This window comes from Oncorhynchus kisutch, linkage group LG13 (assembly GCF_002021735.2).
Source record: "Oncorhynchus kisutch isolate 150728-3 linkage group LG13, Okis_V2, whole genome shotgun sequence".
NCBI lineage: Eukaryota > Metazoa > Chordata > Actinopteri > Salmoniformes > Salmonidae > Oncorhynchus > Oncorhynchus kisutch.
This window is the reverse complement of record NC_034186.2, coordinates 38,485,733-38,512,427: the sequence shown is the minus strand read 5'-3', so window position 1 is coordinate 38,512,427 and position 26,695 is coordinate 38,485,733. Positions and strand designations below refer to the sequence as shown.

At 43.8% G+C, this 26,695-nt stretch overlaps 2 protein-coding genes across 4 annotated transcripts in view; one reads left to right on the top strand and one right to left on the bottom strand.

The window, feature by feature from the left end:
- LOC109902959 (fibrillin-2) overlaps nt 1-3,318 on the top strand; it is a 116,388-nt gene extending 113,070 nt beyond the window's left edge. For all 3 annotated transcript variants that reach the window (XM_031786185.1, XM_031786188.1, XM_031786187.1), the window contains exon 64: nt 43-3,318. In XM_031786185.1, the coding sequence (XP_031642045.1) occupies nt 43-414 (372 nt within the window). In that variant the 3' untranslated portion in view covers nt 415-3,318. The remainder of the gene's footprint in view (nt 1-42) is intronic.
- On the bottom strand, nt 3,317-25,185 carry LOC109902451 (cortexin-1-like). Its single transcript, XM_020498805.2, is given in 3 exon segments — nt 3,317-5,692; nt 5,695-6,847; nt 25,073-25,185. Coding segments are annotated over 2 exon segments (261 nt in total). The 5' UTR covers nt 5,764-6,847; nt 25,073-25,185; the 3' UTR covers nt 3,317-5,500.
- Nucleotides 25,186-26,695: the final 1,510 nt, after the last annotated feature.

Sequence of the window (26,695 nt, the reverse complement as noted above, 5' to 3'; positions counted from 1 at the left end):
TATGTCGCTATGTGCTGACCCTCTCCTCCCTCGTCTCTCCAGGAGGTGAGCATGGCCAGCGTGGACACCCAGGAGTCCATCCCCATGAACCTGAGCCTGGCCTCGCTGCTCAACAAGGAGCCCCTGCTGGAGCTGCTGCCGGCCCTGGAGCCCCTGGAGCACCATGTGCGCTACGTCATCACCCACGGCAACCAGGGCGAGCACTTTCGCCTGCTGGAGCGCCGCGACGGGAAGAGCGTGCTGAGGTTGGGCAGGAAGTCGCCTCCCCCTGGCTCCTACCGCCTGGAGATCGCTAGTCTGCCCCTGTTCGGGCCGCGGCGCCTCCGACAGCTGGAGGAGGAACACGACAGCGACTACCTGCTGGGAGAGATAGGAGACGCCCTGCGCATCAAGCTGCACATCCACCTGCACTGAGCTGCAAGCACTCCAACCCTCCCTAGGCTCCCTACTTTCTTCCCTTTCAGCCCCTGGACTGACTTTATAATGACCCCTCTGACCCTTGACCTTAACCCCAGGACCATCCCCAACCAATCGGGGTAGGGGGCTTTGAAAGACTGAGTCAACCAGCCCAACCACTTTTTAATTGTCAATGTTCTTCTTCCCCCCCCCCCCTCCCCCCGACCCACCCCTCCTATTCCACTTGGAGGAGTGGAGGAGATTACAGAAAGGTATGCCGTGTTTGGACCACAAACCCCTGCCATTTTAGATTTTACACACAAAATGGCTGACGGGAATCCATGAAGCACTGGGATAAGTGGAAATGGAAGGAGATGCACAAAAAGCAGAACCTGTTTGAAATGGTAAAGAAAGTGTTATAAAGGAGAAGTGTTTTACTGTTGAGTTCGTGCAGGACAATCTTCTAATGGTGAAGTGGAAATGTAAGAACCACTGATTTGCTAGGAGACAAATAGGGGTGTGTGTTGGTGAATGGTGGTCCAAGCAGTCCCTCGCCTGTCTGTAATCTCTGTGAAATCACAAAACTGGGGTTAGAGGTCATGCTTCACCCTACTCAGTATTCTAGCGTGTCAGTTAATGTATTGTAGTGTTAAAAAAATGTTCACAAGAAGGACTGCAACATTTACGCAACATGTCAGGTTTAACACTAATGTAATGGAGAGTTGGTCATCATGCATAGTATCAATTCTAGGAGTAAAACACCAGCTTTATACTGTTTATAATCATGCTTTCATGTAAAGCAGTGGTAAGCAGGGACTCTCTGGTGTGATGCCGTGTGCTACCGGCCGGTGTTCTGTTACCTCAATTCTTCTCACTCATCTCCTCCACTCACCATACATTAGCGCTGTTGTAATGCCTCCGCAGGCCAGGAGAGGGCCACACTGTCCCTCAGCATGAGCCATGTCCAGAGACAGAGGTAGAAGTCGCCCCTAATCACTGTTCCAGGTTCAGATCTTGTTTTATCTCCTAAATGGTTGAGGTTAGGATTGAGGTAGGATAATCTGATCCTAGCTCTGTGGTTAGGGGCAACGTCTACCTCGAGCCTTAGGTCCTCTCTCCAATAGGCTGCCAGGACATTGTACTGCAGTTTTATTATCATGCACTGAAACTGCTCATTGAATTTAATCAGGGAGATTTGCTTCAAAATCCAGCAAACAGGTCCTGAGGGATTCAGCTTTTCTGAGAGTTGACATTCTGACTGGCAGTGAGAACTCTTGGATGGCTGAACCATCTGCTGCCCATAGAGAAACATAGCTGGGGATGAAAGATACTGTAACGACCTCAATGGTACATGACAACGCTACTGCAAACAGACAGTTAACGTTTGGGATTTTTACAGAACACATAAATGCACACACATATACAACACACACACACACAGGTGAACTCTGAACCTTACTGAAAACAAGCATCCATCAGGGCATACTTTGTTTTTTTTTCTCTCAACGAGAAAAAGGTGCTAAATACTTCCCTCTTACGCTGTACAAAAAAAGATTGCGGTCTTGAATCTTGATTGCGGAAAAAAAAGTGACATTTTTACTAGTTTTTTTTGTTGTTTTGTGTTTGTCTGTCTTTCGTAATGTCTTAATGCTGAGAACCAATATTATCGAACTTGCTTCTTGAAAATGTAATTGTATATTTTTAAGTGAAATGTAGATGTTTTTTGTTGTTGTTTTTAAAAAAGCGTCAAGGCTGCCCAAACCAAATACTTATTGTAAACCCAAGGTTGAAGTCCTTAAAGTGCTGGTGACTTTTGTTCTGCTCAGAAAGAAAAAAAAGATCAAATCGAATCCTAAAGTGGCATCCATTTTGAGATCATGCAGTAGATTAGAACATGGCCTTAATTAAGTACCACTGTTTACCTGTCATTGTCCTACTCAGCTCATACTGTAGTCTCTGTGCTCATAATGCCGTCGGTTAGTGGGTGCAGAGTTCCAGCAGCCTGGTACTCCATAAGTTTGTGCAACGGACCATAGGTGTTGGCAAGACGGCACAAACAGATCTTGGACCAGGCTAAATTGAGTGTCAGTGACCAAAACACACAGCTACGGTAACATTCTCACTCTACAGTATGTCTCAGTATTGTGAAGTTGACACTGTTACAAGCTTATAGGATCAACGCAAACTCAACGTGGCCATCTATCTCACACTGGCAGTGAGTGTCTCTTGTTTAGTGACCGATCTCTGGTGCTCAACTATGATTTTGCTCTCTGAACATGCAAGGTTACTGCACTGTTCACACAGCCTGGGCTATATTTATGCATAAAACATTTAACATGGGAACTTTGTATCTGGTTTGTTATTTTATTTGCCACTATGTTAAGGAAAGAATGTGCGTGTGCATACTGTATCTCAGCTTCAGCGGCAACCTTGAACCTTGAACTGTTATCAACGCCCAATTGGTCAATGCTGATTTGAATTTGAGGGAGTAAAGAACTCAAATGTTAGATCTTCAGAGGTTTTTAGGGGGGGGGGGGAAGTGTAGAGAATGCAGACTCTACACCTATAGATCTCTCAGAAACCAGCTGATGGTTTCAATAAGAATCATTAAACCATTACTCTATCTGGGGCAAAACTGAACATCCCTCACAAACTAGTATTTTCCCATTTTCAAAACTCTTTATTTTATGCTGGGACAAAATCCATCCACCCAAGATTTATCATCTATTGGGTACACATTTGCAATCTATCAAATTTGGATGATTCTCATTATTTTGTGAACTTTTGTCAGTGACATAAATGGCAATAAAAGTATTGTGGGTTATATTTTTAAAGGATTGTCTTGGAGTTTCATTTTCCTGCCCTGTAAATGTCCCATTGGTGCTTCGTTAAAGTGATTAAAAGTGGAGTAATGTGGTGAAATGCTTTATTGATTTTACGGAAGAGGAATACACTCCCACACTGGAAACACAAATTGAAGAAAAAAACATGTTTATTTCACAAAATTAAACCCTGCGTTGCAAAAACAAAGCAGTTGTGAAAAATATCTACTTATAAATCTTAAAACGCAAGCAAAGCTGTCTGCTCTGGGTTTAACAACGTTGAAGCTCATTTACTGCATTTTTAAACTAAAATGCTATTTCGAGAACAGCAAAAACAAGTAAAAATGACCCCAGACATCACATTGGTTGCTGTAGCTTCATTCACATACAGTATACAATTAGCCGCTACACATTAACTCAGCGCTGGGTTTAAAAACTATAATTTATTATGTAGAGGGATCTGTTAGCAGAACAAATATTTTATAAAAAAAAAAAAGGTAAACAAATAAGATTGTTGTTCTTACAGTTTTACATCTAATTCCCTGCAATTCTACACATTTCGCCATGTTAACATGATATCTGGGTGAGAGTGACTAACAAAATCTAATGGCTCCCCCTGGAGGTCAGGGTCCCAAGGCATGGTAATTCGGCCATGATAAGATAACTAGCAAGACTAATTTAGAAATTTAAACCATGTTAACTGACATGGGCTAATTGAGGGACAGATAAGTAAAACTTCTGAAGCACAACCAAGTTTAGAAATTGCCTTGTGTATTCTACTATTCTAACTCAACAGTAAGTTGAGACCCCGAATGAGTTAAAAATAAATTAAATTCAAATTCAAAAATATTGTAGCTATGGCTCTGAGTGAGAAATGCCTCTTGCATGTGTGTAGATCTTTGTTTTGGTCGTACTGTGTGAAGCGCATTGACTAGTTCCAGCAAAGATGTTGGGAAATGCGAGATGTGCGGCAGCTAACATGGCGAGAAACCTCATGCGGTGGAAAAAGTGGATGTAATATTTTTCTGAATTTTCTGTTTTTCGGAGTACCACCTGCAACTGAACACAGACATTTATAAGAGTTTCTTCCAAATCGAGACCAAAGAAAATATCGCCAAGTAGAGGCGAGTTGAAAAATTGCTGCCGTGCTTCATATATGGAAGAATATCATGTTTCGTTGTGTAGCTAGGCTAGCTCAAGAATCACAGACCAAAGACAAAATTGAGAGTGCTACAAATCAGAGAAAACACAGGAAATATTAGCAAAAGGAGACTCCGTCCAAACTTTAGTTGGAATACAAAAATAAAGCATTTCTGGTCTAAAAGTCGCAGTTGTAGAGTGCATGTTTTCACTAAGCTTGGCAAGGTGGTTAAAGCTAACAGGGCAACCAAACAACATGTATGTATGTGTACATATATATTATAGATATGGCTTTGTTTCAGTTATACCAACACAAAACACACTACTAATGTTCCTTTGAAGACAAATCACCAGTCTGGATTCTTAAAAGAGCGGATGCATCTCAACACAGTTGTAATATCTCAACCCAGTCGGAAATCTATGAGGGAAAAATACAATTGATCATTTGTCAGAGGACAATCAATATTTAAAAAAGGTCACGACTGTCAAATATACTGTAACAAATCATAAACTGGGAAGTACAGAAACAGGTGTGATGTAAATATTGAAAGCTCCTCTGATATAGCCTATACGTTTCATATGGAAGGATCTTGTTTGAAATCCCATTGTGTTTGTAATGGCTTTGACAGCACTCCCCTGCATATTAGCCAATCTACAGGGACTAAAAGATGAGGAGGAAGTGTTGTGAGGGGAATGCAGCAAATTAAGGCAGCAGTGCAGTACATACAACCCCTTTCTACCTCTGGCTCTGAGTTGCAAGTCTAGGTCTCAAATGGTCTAGTCTTGGTAATAGTCTGGGTCTCAAGCAATCCGTGTGGTCTGGTTTTGGTGTGGGCCTTGATGGCAGCATATAGTCAAAACGGCTCATCTTTCCTCGGTCTCTGCAGCAGCATGTAGTCAAAGGTCTTGGTCTGGGTGTTGAGGGATCCGGTCTTGACAACTGTGGTCTCTGTTTCTACCAGAGGGCCAGTCAAACTGCCCCCTTTAGACACTACCGGGGTCGTTTTCATTAGGGCACACCGTAGCGAAACGTTGTGCAACGGAAAATGAAAACAACATTTTCTTTTTGGACAAGTTCGGGTAGTCCCTCCCTGTTTCAGTCCCCTTTCTTCCGTTTGGTGCCTAATGAACACGACCCAGGTCTAGACCAGGGCGTAGTCAAACTGCCCCCTCTCTACGCCCTCCTTGTGTTCGGTCCAGGAGGAGGATGGCATGCGGCTGTAGGGGTCCAGCAGGATGCGGAAGCAGCGCACCAGCAGGAAGACAAGGAAGAGCATGAGGAGCCCCACGAAGGCAAAGGCCGTCCTCTGCTCCGCGTCGCCCCCCACCAGAGCAGGGCTGCTGGGGGGCCCAGGGAGGGAGGGCCCAGGGGACAGCAGCAGCTCATAGTCCAGGGTGGGGACATCGCTCATCCTCCAAGCAGTCCGTCGGCAGAACTTACACACAGACTGGATGGTGGGGGGAGCGGGCAAGAGGTGGGCCACAGTTGGGGGTACAACCAGACAGACTGTTGGACAGACTGATGTGTTCTAGTCAGCCTTTGTTTATCCTTTGAGATGTTAGTCTCTTTGAGATGAAGTGTCTACTTCAAGAGAGATTTGGTCTTGATCCCTTCTGACAGGGTGATAGACAAACAGTATGATCAGACCTAGGATCTCTTCCCCTCACAGTGACCCAACCGTAGGCAGTAGAAGACGACAACAGCACGTGTTCATCATAACCCTGTCGTATCCATTCACACAGACAGCCGCCCGGACAAATAGGACATGACACTAGCACCTGCCAGAGTGAATAAACATAGCAGTACAACACAGGGAAGTGTAGTAGTACTCTCCAGTTCTCTCAATGGGGGCTAATAGTGTGCAGATGGGACCCTCGTACCCAGGTGTTGTTTGTAGTGGATGGTGATTGCATGAGCTGACAGCAGCATGTGCCTCATGATCAACAGGGCCAATAATATTTGTGAAAACAGTGTGTCATTTGGAGGGTTGCCTGTGTGTGTTTTTTTTTTAAACAAGAGAGGCTAGAATGCTAATCAAATTACAGGGCGGTCAGTGGATCAATGGCGCTGAATGTGAAAGCAACACGCAGCACTTCGGGCTAGCGTTAGATGCTAGCGTTAGATGCGAAATAAGCCTTTTTCTCCAGGGTAGGGACAGTGAGTGGGTTTGATAAGTAGAGCCTCTGTCTATAGCCCTGTGGGTGTCTAACAAGGTAACACTTTCACCATGCAGTCTTCCGATAGTGTACTTTTAGGATTGAAAACGCCTTTCAAATATAGGGTACAAGAGATTTTGTTAAGTTCTGTGTCCGTCTGTGAATGGATTTGCACAGTCACTGGTAGGGTATGACTGTGTGGAAGAAGAGGACCTCTGAAAGAAGGCTTGGTTCCTTCTGGTGTACCGAGCCAAGCCTTACTCCGGGTCTGTAAACCCAACAGTAACTGCTTCTCCTCCGCGTGACTTCACAACTTCCTCCCCTCACACAACCTGAAAGCACATGGAAAACACAACAGTCATCATTCCCATTATCACAACTGACTAACATAATGTTGTATCCATTATTTATGATTGTTATGGGGCTTAAAATTATATGGTTAATGCTTGACCAAAGAACTTCGTTAGACCATATCCACGACAGATAACTTTAAAACCCTGCAAACTCCACTAAATACTCCCATTGTTAGACTAGGGTCAATAAGTAACAATTACATTCTGACATTTCCCAGCTGCTGTAGCGAGTGTTACACTGCTTGATTACAGTGGTATTAGAAGAGCATTAACCATAATGAATACACTCTTGTAAACGTTGATGTCGCAAATGTCACATTCGTACATCAGCGCACTGTTTCAGCAGTTGTTTTTTTGCTCAATGAAAAAAAAAAAATCATGTGGAATCAAATGGTTTCTCATTAATTATATAAAATCACATCTCCAGGACAGCTGGATCAGGTTTCAAATCAGGGGTACAGTACACCAGGCCATTACCAGACCATTCCCACAAACCCCTGCACAATGGCCCCATTCAGTGGAAAGAGAGGTAATTTGGCACACAGAGAGGTTGGACAGAGCCAGGTTGGAGTACAGTTTTTTGGCATCTTCTACCTCTCCCCTAGCAAGCCGTCCTTGACAAGGTGCTTCACACATAACGCTGACACACTACTGTATCTAGAAAAAATGTATGTGTCATTGTACATTGTCACCTGTGCTAATACTAGTCTACACTGTAGACTCGCTCTCTCACTTCCTCTCTCTCCTCTCGACCTCTGAGCCGGAGATGGTGTGCTATTCTATCAGTGTTATTCAATCCCCAGCTCCCCAGTGGTCTCCACTCCTAACCCACAGCTCCCCAGTAGTCTCCACTCCTGACACACAGCTCCCTACTGACTCTGGATGGCTGCCTCACCAGATGTAAGGACTGGCTACATGCATGTTACACACTGAGTATGATGGTCTTTCATTAAAGCACTAAAATTGAGAACAGGAGTGAGGGTACTTTAATATAAATTGAGAAGGGGCTAAATTTGATTGCGTGCGTGTGTAGTGGTTCATTTGGGAGGTGGGGGTCCCTTGTTCAGGGGTGCGCACATACATCTAAAATAAAAAATTTCCCCATATAACATATTGGTCAATATTATCAGGCTGATTCAGCATAGTGGCTATAAATAAATAGGCTGAGGGTTGCCCATCTGCATTCATCATTAGCTAGATCACTTATCTTGTTACTTGTTATAGTAACACTGATGACTTGAATGCCCACAAAAAAAACGATCCACTGGCACTCAGCCAACCAGGGATCATGTACTGTGAATATAATCAGAGAGGAAGAGGCTAAGCAAGAGGGCTTACTCTGCCCAAAATCTGTGCACGAAAAATAAGACCAAAGTGAGGCATTTGGACGGGGGTTAATGAGTGTGGAATTTGGTCAACAAAAAAATGTTTCGCTAATTTGCTATGTGAGACTTTTTTGTTTGAATAAACGTTTCATAACGGTTTGGTTGCTAGAATGCACTGGTGTGTTTTTCCGCGACTGCATTAAGAATGTTAGGCTACAATGACTGGGCTCGCATTTCTCTCCCCCTGTGCAGCACTCGCAATTTGAATGTGCCTCGAGAGGAATATAATTTTGTAGCATAGACTGCGACAGGCTGAACAATTGAATAAGTCAACTATTCCACTATGGGGTTCTCTGATTTTGCTGTTGATTCCTCGTGTTGTTGGTTGTGGAAAATTTAAATGTGGAAACCAATTTTATTTATTTTTGTTCATTAAAATAACAAAAAGTACCGGGTCTCGGAAACGGCGGGACCCGTGTATGTGTGCGTGTTTGAGCTGGAAACCTTGCAAGGTGACGTCTCCCTCTGACTGTGGGAGATAGTGCTGCCCAGCAGTAGTGGTTCCCTCTCCACTGACCAGTGCCTGCCCAGCATGGCACAGAGACCAGAGACAGATGGCAGCGCACCACAGGACACACACACACAACTATTACATCACAACACAGTACAGGCATGCAGATCAGCCTGACTAGCTGTGAGACTGTCCATCTGCTGCTTCAGAGCCACACATGTCCCTCGGCATGGGGATTCATCACACGTGCACATAAGCCAAACACACACATACACACAATTGAGGCATCTCAATTATTTCCTGACACAAGTCCAGAATAGAAAAAGGAAGTAGAGAAGTAGAAAGAGAAAGTAGTAAAGTAAGTAAAAAAGGCATAACAGACTGACTGCTGGCTGAGAATGTCCCCCCTTGGGGAATGACAACGGGACAGGAAGTACATCTCCCTGCAGTACCTGTGGCTCCTTGCTTTGTGCCTGTGGGTCTCTGTGTGTGACAGAGACAGAGTACTTATGAAACTGGCTGCTGTTCAATAGGCCCGAAATCACCCTGAGACAAACATTTAACTAATCACCTGTCACATGTTCCAGTGAGCAGACTCACCTCCACACAAACAGTGGCTATGGATTCAATCATAGGAAACTTTAACTGGAGTTGCACTGTTCTTTAAAAGGTCATTCCCTAACCCCCAAACTATTGATTTTACTTGGAATTTAACGTTTACAGGGTTACATTTTAAATTTGGCAAGTGTACAGAGAGACCTAGCACTATCCAAATTTACGTTTCTGATATCTAGTAGCTTTGTAAAATCCCAAACTCGTTAGAACTGACCTTGATCATGTGCTAGAAAGAGGATATCACAAAGCTCTAACCACTCTCTCTTTCACTGAGGCGTTAAGGGAAATAATTGTTCTGTGGCTGTCAGTCAAAGTGTGTGTAGCCTTCTGTCACCCATGGTGGAACATCTCATCCAGGACAACACTCCTTGGTATCAGATGGATGCAGCAACTGCAACACTGGATTGGCCTGAGGCTGCAGGGGAAACTGCTGCTCTAGACTGTGCTGACCACCCCATCTCCCATTCCATGTGCCAGAATGCTGCCGTTGGTGAGGACATTCTCACTTTTACTGTTAAGTAGAGGCTGCAAGTTTTACCAACATAATATAATCTAGCACTCTGGCACCCTGCCCCATTTTGTATTCTACATGAGTCCATTGCCCATGTTGTGTATGGCTGCTGTTCATAAAAGGATTTGTACATTGCTAGACATGACCGCCTTGTCAACCTGATAGCCAGCGAGGTGAAACAAGTAGTCTCACCAACAGCACACATGCATAAACATTCTTGTGTAAGTGGAAGCTGGTTTGATGATGTGTTGTCCTGTGGGCCAAATACACCAGATTTTGTTGTTGTGGGGGAAGGCCAGGGGGCGGAGCTCCTTCTGGAAGTGGGCTGCTCATTGGACGGCTACATGGTGCAGTCCTTTGCCTAGAAGCTGCTTAAATACCAGCTCCTCGTGGCGCTTGGACAGTCTTGGGTGTAGGTGCAAGCTGGTGGCTCTGATATTTGGCAGTCTCGGCCACATACACAGGCTTGCAGTGCGTGGCCTCCAGATTCTGGGCCTGAAAAAAAAACTAGGACAAAGCAATTGACTAGGTACTGTTCTGTTTCAGCTGTTGTGGGCAGCCTAGCTGTTTGGAGGAGGTGCTTTCTGTACCCTTGAGTGCCATGCATACATGTTGGGATCAGTGGAAAACTGATTGGATTTGAAAAATTTATTATTGTGTACTTTTTACCCCTTTTTCTCCCCACCTGGTAGTTACAGTCTTGTTCCATCGCTGCAACTCCTGTATGGACTCAGGAGAGGCGAAGGTCGAGAGCCATGCGTCCTGCGAAACACGACCCTGCCAAGTCACACTGCTTGTTTAACCCGGAAGCCAGCCGTACCAATGTGTGAGGAAACACCGTCCAGCTGGCGACCGAAGTCAGCTTGCAGGCGCCCGGCCCACCACAAGAATTCGCTAGAGCGCGATGGGACATGGAAATCCCGGCCGACCAAACCCTCCCCGAACCCGGACGACGGGCCAATTGTGCGCTGCCTCTTGTGGTCCCCCCGGTCACGGCCAGCTGTGACACAGCCTGGGATCAAACCTGGGGCTGTAGTGACACCTCAAGCACAGTGCTTTAGACCGCTGCGCCACTCGAGAGGCCCCTTTCAACCAACTTTTAACCTAAATCCAATGGCATGGTGAATTTGTGTTGATTAAACGTTTAATTGCTGTTAGTTGACGACTCAACCAAATGTAAATCAAAAATAGACTGACGTCTGTGTCCAGTGGGCTGAGTGTGTACAGTCACTCAGTGAGTGCAGTGTCAGTCAGTCAGTGGGAAGGAAGCAGGGAGATTGCTCCGCTTATTTTCTTCCTCGTTAGCCATCCCTCCAACCATCACCCTCCATCAGGCTCACCAGCCCGCTCCATTACTCCATGAGGACACTTCCTCTCAGCCCTGCTGCTGGAACGAGTCCTCTGAGAGGTGCAGAGGGGACACAGGCCTCATCACTCTTCATAGAACACACACACACACACACACACACACCCCCCCCGGGTGCGCCTGCACACAACCATTGGTCACACCGATGGTGACAGAGCTCATCAGAGTAAATGAAGAAATAGATAAATGACATTCATTTACCTTACCAGCCCCCGCTCTGCCCTTTCCATGCTCTCTAAGTGTGCACACAGGCGCACACACACACACAACCTGCAGTAACGTGACAGGGCAATATCTTTTCATTAAGTCCAACACCATTACTGTATTATCAAGCCCCGTCTAACTGCAACCCCTAAATACATTCTTCACTTGGCTCAGCAGGAAGAGGGAAACAATAAAAGGCTTGATTTGTCATTATTTATGGCTAGTCTGAGTCCTTTCTGTAATAGTAATTAAAGTTGACGAGAGAGGGGGAGGGTACAGAAAGCGAGAGCAAAGTAAAGAGAAAAAATAAAGAGAGAAACAAAGGGAAAGATAAAGAGACAGGGTACAGAGAGCGAGTGAGAGAAAGAGTGAGTGACAGAGAGATAAAAAGAGAGATGGAGCCCCCTCCTGCAAAAATCCTAACGTCCTCCAGTCTCACAGGACTACAGGGAATTAAATAAACACTTTCCAATTCAGTGTTTATAAAGATAAAAGTGGAATTGAGAAAAGGGTAGAGGAGTCAGTCAACAAACCTCAGGTTGTTTGCATGAAAAACATACGCTAATACTATACAGAAGAGGCCAGACTCTATGGTCCATGGGAGATCCTATTGATGCTATCCATCATGGCACTTATTAACGTTCTTCTTTGATTTGAGCCATGTCTAGATATACTAGTGTTTGTCCTTTTCCATTCATCACAGCATGAAGGGGACTCTAATTCTGACAGAAAAGCGGTATAGCACCAGGTCACCTTGGGCTCCCAACAACAGAACCAACTAAATTTCAACCGCATCCAGGCCTCACAGCGCCAGTAACCACCAGTCTATATACAAAACACTACACCCTCACCCACCTCTGTTCAAGGGGACTTTAAGAGACAACACAAGACAAAAATTGGCAAAGTGGCATTTCCATTTACACTTAGGATTCCTCTCAGGCCATGGCCCTGGTCTCTCACGGACGCTGTACTTAATGATGCAGGCCGAAAACACTGCTGTAATTGAGATCAAGTTAAGCAGATAAACATACAGCTGTTCCATCTTGAAGTGCCTGTTAAGCCCTGCCATCACCTTCTAGTCAGCCTGCCACTTTAATGAGAAGAGTACCAAACTCTTTTTTTGCAGTGTGTATGTTGAGGTGGTGGTGCCGGGGCATAAACAAACAAAAAAACATTGTAGCAACTAAAAACTAAAGCGAGATGAATTGTATATTCATACATTCTCCAGGCATGTCAATTTACATATATAAAAATGTACTTTTCTTCCATTCGCCACTCGTAAGTTTGAAGTATAGGCCATTCAGACCTGATGAAACTGTGTCCTTTGGAGATTAGGAATTGTCCATGGCTTCCCTGAAACACATTTATCACCGTGATGCATGACAGGCATAGGGAGGACAAATCTGCTCTAGACAGGAGCACAATGGCTCAGCGTTTCCTTTTACAAAGCCCACTCTTATCCCACAGACGCATCATGCAGAATATTTGAAGCACTGACGTGATCAGTCAGTTCAAATTCCTATTAGTGTTTGAATCAGTTATGAGACAAATGTATTAGAACATGAACATATGCCCTGCTGGGCTGGTGTTGTGCTAGACAAAGGGTCACCTGGTAAGAGAGGAAAGCAGCACACTTCAACCTAGCTGGGGAGAGGATCCTCCTCTAGTTTAGAACGGCTGCTTCCACTCCAGGATGTTAGTGTAATTTTCCTGATTGTCTGAGCCGTCAGTGTGTGTGTGTCGCACCGCAGGGAGGCTGTGGCCTTCTATAAAAGAGCCCATGCTGCTGATGAGTAATATCAGTCTTCAGTGTCCCTCAATACTGACAGAGAAAACAGCCTCCTCTCAGAGGGTGGGATGTAGGCAGTACCCATTTAGAAATCTCTCATTGGTACAAACACAGTACACACACACTTTCGTGGGGTCCTTTCTCTCACTTTATATTTATCTACATTTCCCTGTGAAAAAGCAGAACAGGACTGTCTCAAAGAACAACAACACCAAGAAAAGACCATCAATGCAACCCTGTGTCCCTACGAGACTGCCAAGGTGAAGGGCAGCCTTAGAACAGCCACTCCCCCCACCAGTCACAGAGAATATCACTCAGTCTGGTCAAACCCACCTGAAAACACATCTTTAATTTACATCCCAAATCACACCATGAAATATTCAGCGAGACGAGGGCCATCCGAAGTGGCAGTGAGTGAGGCAGCGTCCGACAGGGCTCGCTCTGGCGGGGCCCACAGCCACTCATCCCAGACCCCCCACTGTCAGCCGAACTGCCAGACGCGTGTAAGGAACTGAGACCCCACTGAGAAAGAGGTGGACGGAGGCAGGGAGAGATAGGAAGAGCGGAATGCTAATCCCTGTGATTCATGTCTGTATTCATGGAGAAACGCGCACGATAGTCAGCCAGGCAGACGAACATCAATCAGAGGGATCTGGGAGGGAGCGGGTGGCAGGAATATGGAGATGTCAGCAGTCCCAAAGTCAGAGGACAGCACTTTCCTCTGTTCTGAGTATTCTGACTGTCCCCACAGCGGACCATCGGGGCCCGTGCCAGATCACGGAACATCAACGCATTACATTACACGCTCCGAAGAGCACCAAGGCAAAGAGTCAGCAAAGTCAAAACTTTACTGAAAATGTACAAAAGGTCAGAAAGGTTAGAGAAACTTTAAGGATACAATACATTTCAGTCTGTGAAGACATGCTGACAGATTGGGACCGGATAGTCCACGCCCTCTTTTCTTATCTCTGGCCACAATGTTAAGTCTGTCTTTTAGATTAAATGAAAGGGCAGTTGAGAACTAAAAACACAGATTCTCCAGTCAAGCTGATAGCTGGGCTCCACATATACAGGACATGCTGATTGTCCAGATCCCATTCACATTCGAAGGTATAAATTGAGCCCTGAAGAATGGATTAAGCAATAAAGAGTTTGTCCCCACAAAGACATGGATGCATGACGTTGGTAAAGTCAGTCAGTAAAACTGATCGCTGGGCTAGGGGGAAATCCTCAAGCCTCAGAATCATATCTATCAAAGAAAAGCAGACCTAACACATTTAGAGAAGAAAGGGAGAGCTTAACAGAAGAACCCTTAACAGTCAGCAGATTCTAGTCCAAGTAGGCAGTTGGCCACCACACAAAGACCGGTTTAATACTGGAGGTCTGGCTCGGTGTGGGAGGCTAAAGGGCTATCTTTAATAGTGCTCCACACTCTCAGATGAAGAGAGTAGATCATAAAACCCGGCCCAGTGTCAATTATCAAATGGCTCCAGAATATAGGGACGATGAATATTTGAAGAGAGATCTTCGGCAGAAAATCAAACCGAGGAGGATGGTAATACAATGCAACACAATTCAGAGGAGGCCCTTAGGTCTCTCACAAACAGCACAGATTTCCTAAGCTCAAATTGCTCTGACTCCAGGTGTCGAGGAGGCAATAGATGTCCGTTCTGTATGCACAGCGGTGATAGCCCATTGCTCTTCCCTGTGTGTGTGTGTGTGTGTGTGTGTGTGTGTGTGTGTGACCGTTGGCCCTGCTGTAACATCGACTGGGCTGTAGTGGAGCGGGTCAAAAGTTTGAAGTTCTTTGGTGTCCACATCACCCACAAACTATCATGGTCCAAACATAACAAGACTGTCGTGAAGAGGGCACAACAAAACCTTTTCCCCCCTCAGGAGACTGAAAAGATTTGGCATGGGTCCTCAGATCCTCAAAAGGTACTACAGCTTTACCAGAGAGCATCCTGACCGGTTGCATCACCGCCGGGTATGGCAACTGCTTGGCATCTGACTGTAATGCTCTACAGAGGGAAGTGCGTACGGCCCAGTACATCACTGGGGCCAAGCTTCCTGCCATCCAGGACCTATATAATAGGCGGTGTCAGAGGAAAGCCCATAAAATTGTCAGAGACTCCAGTCACCCAAGTTATAGACTGTTCCCTGCTACCGTACGGGAAGCGGTACCGGAGCACCTAGTCTAGGTCCAAAAGGCTCCTCACAGCTTCTACCTCCAAGCCATAAGACTGCTGAACAATTAATCACGCTGCGGTCCAACTCATCCCAAACCACCTCAATTGGGTTGAGGTCGGGTAATTGTAGAGGCCAGGTCATATTATGAGTGTATTTTTAATTTAACCGGCTAAACAAGTACTCTTAGCGAAAATGTGTTTAGACTTAGCCTAGAAATGTATTTTAGAGTTTACAAAATAATGAAAAACTATTGACCAAATCTATTAATTTTAAAATGTTGATTATGTCTCCTTGCCATTATCATTCACCTGATAAGACAAAACATGTTAAAAATAAAAAAGTATTTAAGTATGATGGGTGGCCGGTTTTCCCGGGAGGGGGTCCCTGGGTAAGGAAAGGTTGAAGATCACTGATTTAGTCTGATTGTCAGTTTTAAAATTGTGGTCGTTGACTGCGTCTAACCAATCACACACACACCTAATAGTTAAAGAGGTGGGTGATTTTTAATGCACCATTGGGGGTTAGAATAGAAATATCAAAAACAAATGCTAATTAAATGTTTATTATTATTATTATTTAATCCCGCTAATGTAGCCCTCGCTTGTTTGACTTCTTTACAGTAATTGTATGAGTTGGGAGCAAGGCCCCAGGGTTCCAGTCATGTATGAGTTGGGAGCAAGGCCCCAGGGTTCCAGTCATGTATGAGTTGGGAGCAAGGCCCCAGGGTTCCAGTCATGTACGAGTTGGGAGCAAGGCCCCAGGGTTCCAGTCATGTACGAGTTGGGAGCAAGGCCCCAGGGTTCCAGTCATGTACGAGTTGGGAGCAAGGCCCCAGGGTTCCAGTCATGTATGAGTTGGGAGCAAGGCCCCAGGGTTCCAGTCATGTATGAGTTGGGAGCAAGGCCCCAGGGTTCCAGTCATGTATGAGTTGGGAGCAAGGCCCCAGGGTTCCAGTCATGTATGAGTTGGGAGCAAGGCCCCAGGGTTCCAGTCATGTATGAGTTGGGAGCAAGGCCCCAGGGTTCCAGTCAAGAAGCACACTTTCCACTGTGCTCAGGACACTTTCAGTATTGCAGTTTAGCTGAAGTCGAGCCAGCCTAAAAAGACCATTTCATTTTCAACCTCGTGCCCCAAAAAATATCCATAGAATTATTCAAGTAATTGTCTTGAAGGCAATTTATTTTCCATCACAGCCAAAGATATTAACTCGCACTGCTCCAGAGCACTACTGCACAGGCATTATCGTCTCTGTAAAGCAGATGGCAACCACCACGAAACGGCGTACGATTACGTTGGATACGGTCTACAATTCATGTACTACCAAAGATAAGAACAAGAAGGGAAGTGGGACATATTTTACCTATGACGTTTGTGAACAGAGAATCTTGACCGGTTTTGTACTCCCGGCAAGGCACCAGTGCCAACTGCCATCTTCTACAAACGACTTTGTCATCTACCGCTTTTACAATGATCATCGTCCTCTATTCTATAGAGGGACATTTGACTGGGACATTGCGGTTGGAACTGAACTGAAAGCTGTTGAGTGCACTCACACCATTTGTATGTCTCAAAATCGGTTTACACGTTGTCAAGGAAGGCAGTCACATGTTTTGCAAAGCAGAGGATCACTGGAGGAAGCTAAGCTGTTAGCATCACACGGACACCTGTTACACTTCCAGTATTCTTCCTTCAGTAAATATTACAAATGTTTTTTCCCTTGCTTATTCGATGACATTGCTTAGATACCAGTCTCCTTTCAAACCAAAATAGACCGTATGCACATCATACATAGGAACTGTTACACGAACACACTCACTGTCATACAATTTCATGGCACTTTGGTATTTGGTCCACCTCATATAGGAGGCTGTAGGTTATTCCATGGTTCACCTTGATTTGTTTGAAAACTGTATTTTCTGTGAGTGCACTCACTGTTCCCGATCAGTCAAGTTTCATTATATTCTTGTTAGATGATGTATAGCAGAAATATGGCCTCTCTGAGAGTAGCATGGCTGGACATTGGAATTCAGATTAAGTGTGTTCCCTGTAGCTTCTGATGGGATTATACCCTGTGTTTAAAATCCAAAATAGATCCCTCTAACTACTATTATCTCATCAGGCTCATGACATGAGTGATATTAAATGTTTGATCACCTTGACACAAAACAATGATATATAGTTTTGTTATGGTCCAGGAAAGCATACAAATGCCTTTTCACATAATGAAAAAAAAACTAAATCTTAAAAGCAATGTAAACAATTGCACATTAGTATCATAAATCATAACTGACAGTAAAAAAAAAATTGCTGAATAATATTGTGCCAAAACAGTATTCCCAATATTCTGCTTCAGTCAGAGCATTCACAGAAACATTTTATTGCTGCACTTTGGCAAAGGTACTATAATTAGCTAATTCCCAGCTAGCACATATCGTTCTGAGAACCATATGTTTCTTAGAGATTGGTGAGAATGTGGTCGTTCTATGGTTATTTTGCATACAACACCCTGTTAATTCAAGTCTATTAACCGCTGATCACGTCTCAGTCCGAGGCATGTAACACTTAGTATGTCATGCTTGTTTACATGTAACCGAAGTGAAATGGCTAGCGAGTTAGCAGTGGTGCGCGCTAATAGCGTTTCAATCAGTGACGTCACTCACTTTGAGACCTTGAAGTAGTGGTTCCCCTTGCTCTGCAAGGGCCATGGCTTTTGTGGAGCGATGGGTGACAATGCTTCGTAGGTGACTGTTTGTCTGTGTGCAGAGGGTCCCTGGTTCGAGCCCGGCGATGGGACGTACTAAAGTTATACTGTTACATTGATGCCGTTGATCCGGCCGCGCCCACTAATTGACCACTCCTGATCTTAATGAGTGCTTGTTTACTTTGAAATGGGGTCTGTTTGAATAGACTAAAATGAACAGCTTTGTATGTGTAAACAAACATGGCATGCTAAGTGTTACATGCCTGGAATGATGAGACTGAGAAAAGTTAGTGTTCAGTATCAGTTCTCTTTTGTTCATTTTTTTTGTCGAAATAAATCATCACATATACATTACAACTGCATTGTAGTGTTAAAGTATTTTCACATTCCATATTGGGTATCAAAATAAAGGTCTCAAATTCAAAAAGCCATCTCCATACATCTACATCTACAAATTCACATTTTACCTTTCACTAATGGTCAAATGAATAGTGAATATAACCTGAGGCTATTCAATCAGTGTAGCATTCAGCATATACCAACAAAAGCTATTTGGAATGTCAAACCAAGTTGTACCAGAAAAGGCTACATCACATTATATAGAGCTCACTGTACTAGCAGTGTCAATTCCCATAACGCTACAAATCACTGGAGCCCTGTGCTAAACAATGTTAGAAACATTACATTCTAAACTATCAATATTCAAGCTCACAATTGCTGCAACACAATAGGGTAGAGCTAGCTAGTGCTTAGCAAAGCTACATTTGGTTAGAATAAAGTTAGCGAACTGTTAAATGATATTTTGAATGCTAATACAAACACATTCTATCGACACATTGCATATGTACAAATATTACCTGAAGTAAACAGAGCCTTTGTTCATAGAAAAGAAAACAAATAGGAGCTAAAAACATCGTTGAAAAAGTCAAACATTTCAGACACCATCTTGTTGCCTTTGCTTGCATGTAAACCATTAGCAACCATTGCTTAACGAGGAAAATACAAACCAGTTAACCCAATTAAAACTCCCTTCAAACATCTCCAAAATCTTGGACTATGTAGTTAACCATGATATCTCAATATTTCAGGACTCATATTGTACTTTTACACATTTACATTCCTGAATGATAAGAGAGAACGTTAGTGTTCAGTATCAGGCATTTTCCAAGACTGAAGAAACATCCAAGACCTCACGATCCCACTAACACTCCCCATTGACATCACAGCTCCCACTAGTGGTGGTAACCATATACATTACCTTCAACGCAAATACCTGGGAGACCTAGAAAATTAAAGGGATGGTGCCAAAAAATAAATAAAACGGCAAAACTGTGTGCCTAACACTCCCTGACAAAAAGAAAATTGCTCCTGACATTTAACCCTTATTTACATTTCTTTGGTATGTATAAGTGCTTCACTTTAAATTATTTCCTATTAATACAGTAAGGCACTAGTGTGGGGTAGGGTAGTGTTTGGTAAGGCTGTGGAATGTCAAAAGTTGGAATTCCCCAGACTGTCATAGGTGGCACCCCAAAAACCTCTACAGTGTTGATTGCGGTGTGTGGCTGGAAGGATGGCTGACCTAGCGTGTGCTAAGAAGCATCTGTGCAGGCCTTCTCTCACGTGTGGGCCTCCTAGCCTGTCCAACCTGCGTCAACTAGTGGGGGGTTTACTAGGGGTCTTTCCTCTTGCACAGGTGTTCTTCGTACAGGTATTCTTCGTCCATATCCATCTCTGTGTCTGACCGTGCTGGTTCAGTGGGTAAGTATTCCTCTTCTTGTTCTCCTCCTTCCGACTCTTCTGGTCTTTGGATTTCTCTTTCAGGTGCAATAACTCTGGTAGGTACAGCGTCTTGTGTGGGTCCTACACATGCTGGGTTCCTCAGAGTATCATAGATTGTCTGTTCTTGGCTTACAGGTATTATCAGCCAGGCATGTGCTCCTGTGCTTTCGTCATCCGAGTCTTGTATCATTGTTTTGGGTCAGCTCTTCCTTTTCTCTTTAGGTGGGTTTGTCTGTGCAGGCTGCGGCAGTGGGTCTGCAGGTAAGTCGTTGACTAGGTGCAGGAGATTGCGGTGGAAGATACAGGTCTTGTTCCCACCCATCTTTGGACAGAGTTTGTACACTGGATTACACATTGCTCTTTAACTACATATATTTTTTTTTCTCAGTATGACCTCAACTTTCCAGGACCACCTCTCTCACTTAGGTTTCGTACAAGGACTGTAGCCGGTGTGCGTTCTCAGCATCTGAAGTAGGGTCCTATCGAATATTTCAGCCGAGTTGCCCTGAGGGTGATAGGGAGATGTCCTTGAGTGAACCACTCCAGTCATTTGCTGCAGTGTTTTGAAGAACTTGTTTTCAAACTCTCAACTTTGATCGTGGTGTAAAACTAGGAGTGGAACCTTTGGATCAAGTCATTGAATATCATTTCAGCTACTGTTCTTCCGGATTTGTTCTTGGTCGGATACGCTTGTGCGAATCTTGTGAAATGGTGACTACCTGGATGACTACCTGGATGTAAGCAAAGCCACCTTTGCTGGCCTCCAGATGCATGTAGTCAATAGAGACTAGCTCTAGTGGTGAACTTGTGGGTGATATTGCCAGTTGGTGCTCGTACATGTGTGACTGGCTTCTTTTGCCTGATACAGCGCCAATGTCGCTCTTCCAACATGAACCATGTCATCATTAACATGATGTTTCAAGACCATTTGCTTGTACAGGCCTGGTAAGACTAGCTCATGACTTTGACTGGTTCTCCGGGACAGGAGACCATTGTCAATGCGTAGTATTCCCCATTCATGCATCAGTTTCTTGGTAGCAGCAAGCCCCTTGTCAGAGGCATCAGTGTGGAGAGTGAAGGCAAGTCAAAGTTGAGGCAGACTAAGACAGGCGGACTGGCTAACGTGTCGATCAGTCTCCCAAGGGTGCTTTAGTCCATTCCACTGGAGAACTTTGACTTCACCCACTTCAAGCTGGGCACTGTGGGTGGGTCGTCTTGTGACGGAAGGTTTGGCCCAAACTACCCTGTCTCTCACTTTCATTGCTTGTTATTTTGATTGCATGCCTCAGTAATGCTTTATCTGATAGGGTAATAAGAGAGGAGGGGTCTTAATTCTGCCACGACCCCATTTTCATATCAGGCGGCCTCACCTAGTTTGGGAACGGCTGCTCTAGTGTCATGAGACTAACCAGGAACGGCACCTGTATTGACAGGTCTGGATCAACGTTGCCCAGGCGGTCCATCCTTACCTCGACGTGCTGCTCTTTTCTCCTAAGTGAGACCGAAACAAATGTTTCAGCTCAACAACAATCCTTTCATTCTTATTTATTAGCATGTCTTTAAAGTTCTGGTTTGATGATGCAGAAGATGCCTGTGATGATTTCAGCTTTACTGTGTTTTAATGTTAACCCCTCTTATTTGTTTACATATGCTGTTGTAACTAATGTCAGAAGTGTTGTCACCTATTTGACACCCCCACCCCACCCCACCACCACCACATCTTGTGCTGCAGATATGGTAGGTCTCTGATGGCGACCATGCCATCAGCTGTGAGGTGTGCTGCATGGTCTGTGCTCAGGATTTTAGACAAGCTGCTAAGTTCCTTTACAGTAGGTGGTTTGTCTGGTGTGGGTGTGCCAGGTGTTACTTAACTCCACTGTATTCTGCCTAGCTCCTTATAACTGGTCAAAATCCACTGATACTCAGACTCTTGTATTTCAGTATCAGCAGTAGCTACATTAGCGGATATATCTGGTCACTGGACTACCTTCACATCCTTGGACAACCTCGTCAATAGCATCCTTTATAAAACAGTAACTGAGCCATACCCCTATCCTGTAGCTCAAGCAGGGTCTTGCAACACATGAATTCACACACTGTCAAAACAACCTTCCTCATTAGACTTGTTTAGCTTAGCTGGGTCTAGCTCTGCTACCACATCAAGACTTTCAACTGGAAAACTTAAATGAGATGGCAGTGTAAGCAACCTTTTCTTAATGGCCCAGACCCTTTTTGTCATTGGACATGATGCACGCTTCCAAACACTTAAGGTACATAGTGCTGCACTCCTCTCGGTCAGGATCCCCTTTCATGAGTCGCCCACTTGTAGCCCTCTCGCTCTGGTCAAGCGTCATGCTGTCTTTGGTTCATAAATCTATGGATCAGATACCTCCAGCAGGTGGCGCCAATCCCAGACAAGCCTGAAAATCTGTTACACGACTCGGACAGACGTGGTCAGCAGAGACTTGAATCAACAGGGTGGAAAGATGAGAGGTTAGTAGTTTTCAGTAGCAGGCATTCTCCAAGATTTTTTAAATGTCGTTTTTTTTTGTATCTTTCTGTTCTGTTTGTCAAGTACACATTACAACTGCATTGTAGTATTAAGTCTTTTCACATTCCATATTGAGTATCAAAATAAACATCTCAAATTCAAAAAGCTACCTCCATACATCTACACATTCACATTTTACCTTTCACTTATGAATCGTGCAGATAACCTGAGGCTAATAAATCAGTATAGTATTCAGCTATTTCATGTAAAACAATCCAATTGTACCATAAAAGGCTACATTACATTATATAGAGAGCACAGTACTAGCAGTGTCAAATCCCATAAAGCTACAAATGACTGGAGGCCTGTGCTAAACAATGCTAGAAACATTACATTCTAAATCATCAACACGTGAGCTAACAATAGCTGAAACCCAATAGCCTAGAGCTAGCTAGTGCTTAGCAAATCTAAATTCGGGTAACATAAAGTTAGCAAACTGTTAAATGCTATTTTCTTAACAATAAACACTTTCAACACATTCTATCATCACATTGCATATGTACATATTACCTGAAGTAAACTGTGACTTTGTTCATAGAAAATAAATCAAATAGCAAGATTGTTTGCAAAAGTACAAACAGTTTGGATGCCATCTTGTTCCCTTTGCTTACATGTAAACCATTACCAACCTAGCATACCTCCATTACCTATAATGGGGAAAATACCATTTTTTTCACTCGGTTGAAACTCCTTTCAATTACCTTCAAACATCAAACTCATGGACTATGTAGTTAAGCATGCCATCTTAATATTTTGTGAGTCATATTGTACTTATGCACATTACATACCTGAATTAACAGGGTTGAATGATGAGTCGGAAAAAAGTTAGCAGTGTTCACTATCAGGCATTCTCCAAGATAGAAGAAACATCCAAGACCTCACGATCCCACTTAACGCTCCCCATTGTCACAGCTCCCCCTAGTGGTGGTAACCATATACATTACCTTCAACGCAAATGCCTGGGAGACCGAGAAAATTAACCAAGGGGTGGCTCCATAAAAACAAAATAAAGACAAAAATATGACCATAAATATTTGTGTGTGTCACACTAGCTTCATCCTGGTGGCACAGTGGACAGAAGATAATAGGTTTGAATCTCACTGATGCCATGTCACAATACAAAATAAGAGTTTGCATGATTAATGTCTAAGGAAATTAATTTCCATGTGTCCTATCTGTGCTTGGAGTTTTAAAAAAGTTAACCAAAAATAAGCTAGCAGGATTATTAAAAGTTTCATTGAAACAATAAGTAAATTCCCTTTTCAGAGCGTTAATAAGACCTCCCAGGAAAACTTTCAAGGAACCAGAGTAAAACGTTCTCAGAACCTCCCTGCAACCTAAAAATACATGTTCCCAGAAAAGGACACATTTTCAAATCTGTTCTCAGAGGTTTTTACCATTCAGGAAAAGTATGGCTTTGTTCCCACAACCAATGTGAAACCAAAAACATGCATTCCCACAACTTCCAAGGAACCAAATGTACTAGCTGGGTTATGTCTTAGCATTTGTTGAATTTATATATTCTGTAGTCAACTATATACACTATTGAGAAAGACATTGAGGCAACTCAGCAGAACATACTTTATGTTTGCATTAGTTTGGTAGAGCTAAACAGCTGACTATATGGCTGTGAAGTCTACACTACTGTAAAATACTGATCAAATATCTTTTACAATACAGGGACACTTATTGACAGGGGCCTCAATTGGGTATGGCAAGGTGTGGCGGTCGCCATAACCTAGCTCAACACCAACAATTTAAAATGGGCTACTAAAATTATTCAAATCCAGTTTAAAGGCAAATGCAGTTCAGCGGTATTGATACTGACTTTAGGACCATGCGGACTCCTGAGAGCAGGAGGTTAGGCTCGTTCAATGGATGCAGCCGCAAGGAACAGCACTTTTTTTCTTTCTCAAAACAGTGCAAAGGTAAAGTTGGCTGTAATACAGATGTAGGATTAGTTTGCTACAGCAGGAAAATAATCATGCAGAAACAGGAAATGTGAATTATAATTAAACAATTTCGTTAGGGCAAATCAAGTTTGAAATTACAAACTTTACAAGCCTTTCTAAAACTCAATTACATTACAAGTTTGCATTTCCTGCTTCGCAGGAATATTCTCCAAAACAAAATTAAGATCCTACATCTGTAGATGGCTTTGGCTAGGTAACTGCCGTTTGGTTTAACAATGACATTAAACTAAACTCGAGTTTTAATCATGGTGCTGTGCTAGTGCGTAGCAGCTAATTCTTGTATGACATGTTTGGAGAATGGTAAATCCCCTATTTGACTGAGGCGAACGAAGCTACAGCAACAAGGTGATAATGGCTGGAGTCAATTTTGCTTGTTTTTTGCAGTTCTCCAAATTGCATTTTAGTTTTTAAATTGTGAAAAAATGCAATAAATGAGCTTCAATTTGACACAACACCAGACCGCAGGTTTAGCTGAAATGACGCCCCTGCTTATTGACATGCAATGTATTTAAAAGCCTCTGTGCCTTACATATATTTTCCACATTACTACAGTATTTCCAAAGTCACTTCGAAAACGCAGATTGACATAACTACTTTCACATGCGCCTCAAAACCTATGACAGCCCATCAAAAACAATGTCACGTCTAATGTTTTTCAAAACTGTAGGCTAATAGTGTTAACAAACCTGAGTTCTTGAGAGGTGACAAGTCTTTATCCTTTACAAGAGTCCGGTTTGGTCCAACTTCGTGCTCTGTGATGTTCGCTCGTCCCAAAAGCATGTGTGCTCTTGCGCTTTGCTGCCTGGGGACGACTATATGATGTGAGGGCTGTTTTTGCGCGAGACTCTTAAAGCACCCCACCCACTTCCCTTTCTGGAGACAGTCATCCAATCAGGAAAAAAATACAACATCACATAACACAGTAACACAAATGATAGTAGCCTACTACTGTAATATTATTTGTGTCATACCTTTTGTACATTATTAATGTATACAAGTGTGAGGACAATGCATGTTTTTCATTCCATGGGGCACACAATGCCATCATCTGCGTTCCTTTGACACCTCATAAGGCTTCAAGATGCTGTGGTGAAATTCAGGCACTTAACCCTTACCCCTTTTAGGGTCTAAAATATGAATGTTAATCCAGCCCTCTATTTTTAGGGCTCCCCCATCAGTCATTGTGTAATTTCAACACTGCATGCATCATACTGCCCTATAAAACTGATGGGACTCCATACCTCCCACCTGTCTACTCACCTTTGACTCTGTTGTTCATCTGTTCATCTGCCCTCTGCCACATGGCAGCCCAAAGCTCATTCTGATATTAACCCCTAGTCCTCCAGACTATTCATTTTATTTTTGTCTAGCCCTTATCCCCAAATGTTCCTTTATAAATCTCTAAATCTGATAATACTGAATGAGTAGCCTGCTAGTGTGCCGAGTTGAGTTTCTACTATGTTTGTTGGGCTCTGACTGGACCATAAGATGAGCTACAGTCTCTGCTATGTCTCTGCCAGATCTCACCTCACCACCATCCCTGTTCCTCTTTCACCTCCAAACATGCCTCCTCCAGCCTGACCATCCATCCTTTCCCCTCTCTGCTTCTCCATCCATCCTCCCTCCATCCCCAGTCCCAGGACCTTTCTCCCAGGCTTCAGTCCATGGGAGGTGGCAGCTGGCCCAACTGTGCCACCTGCTGCCATCCTCTGGTCACTGCCAGGCTTCAGCAGTGCAAGCCAAAGCGCTTAGCCAATGCCCCCTCTGATGGATCAGATGAGCGAGGTGAGGGCAGAGCCACAGAGTCGTTACAGACGGGTCCTGTATTCCGGACGCCCACGATTAGATTTACTACAGCACTACTCCTGCTTGCAACCTTCCACCATTTGGCTGGCAAAGGGACCCAATCTGGGGTTTTTTGGTTTCGTTTCCATGATCAACTTTGTTCCCTAAATTACAAGCACAGTCAGTTTAACTTCAATGGATGCCAAATAATTTCAGAACAATGTCAAGTATTCCCTGTTGGTTCATTTCTGAGGAGAGCTATGTTAGCCAACACGCTATTCTGTTCAAACCTTTGACAACCTAACTAGATACACACAAATGACCAGGTTGTTAATTCTGATCAAACCAATTTTCTTTTGGAGCCAAAAGTGGCTTCCCTACTGTGCTAAAAATGTCCCTGACAAACACACCTCATTAAACTTTAGAGCCGGCCAAAGACTTTGTGCCATTTGCTGAAGATGCGGTGCTTTGTTGTTTTTCCTCACAAGCAACATCACTTCTTTCTTTGTTTAAATGTAGAATGA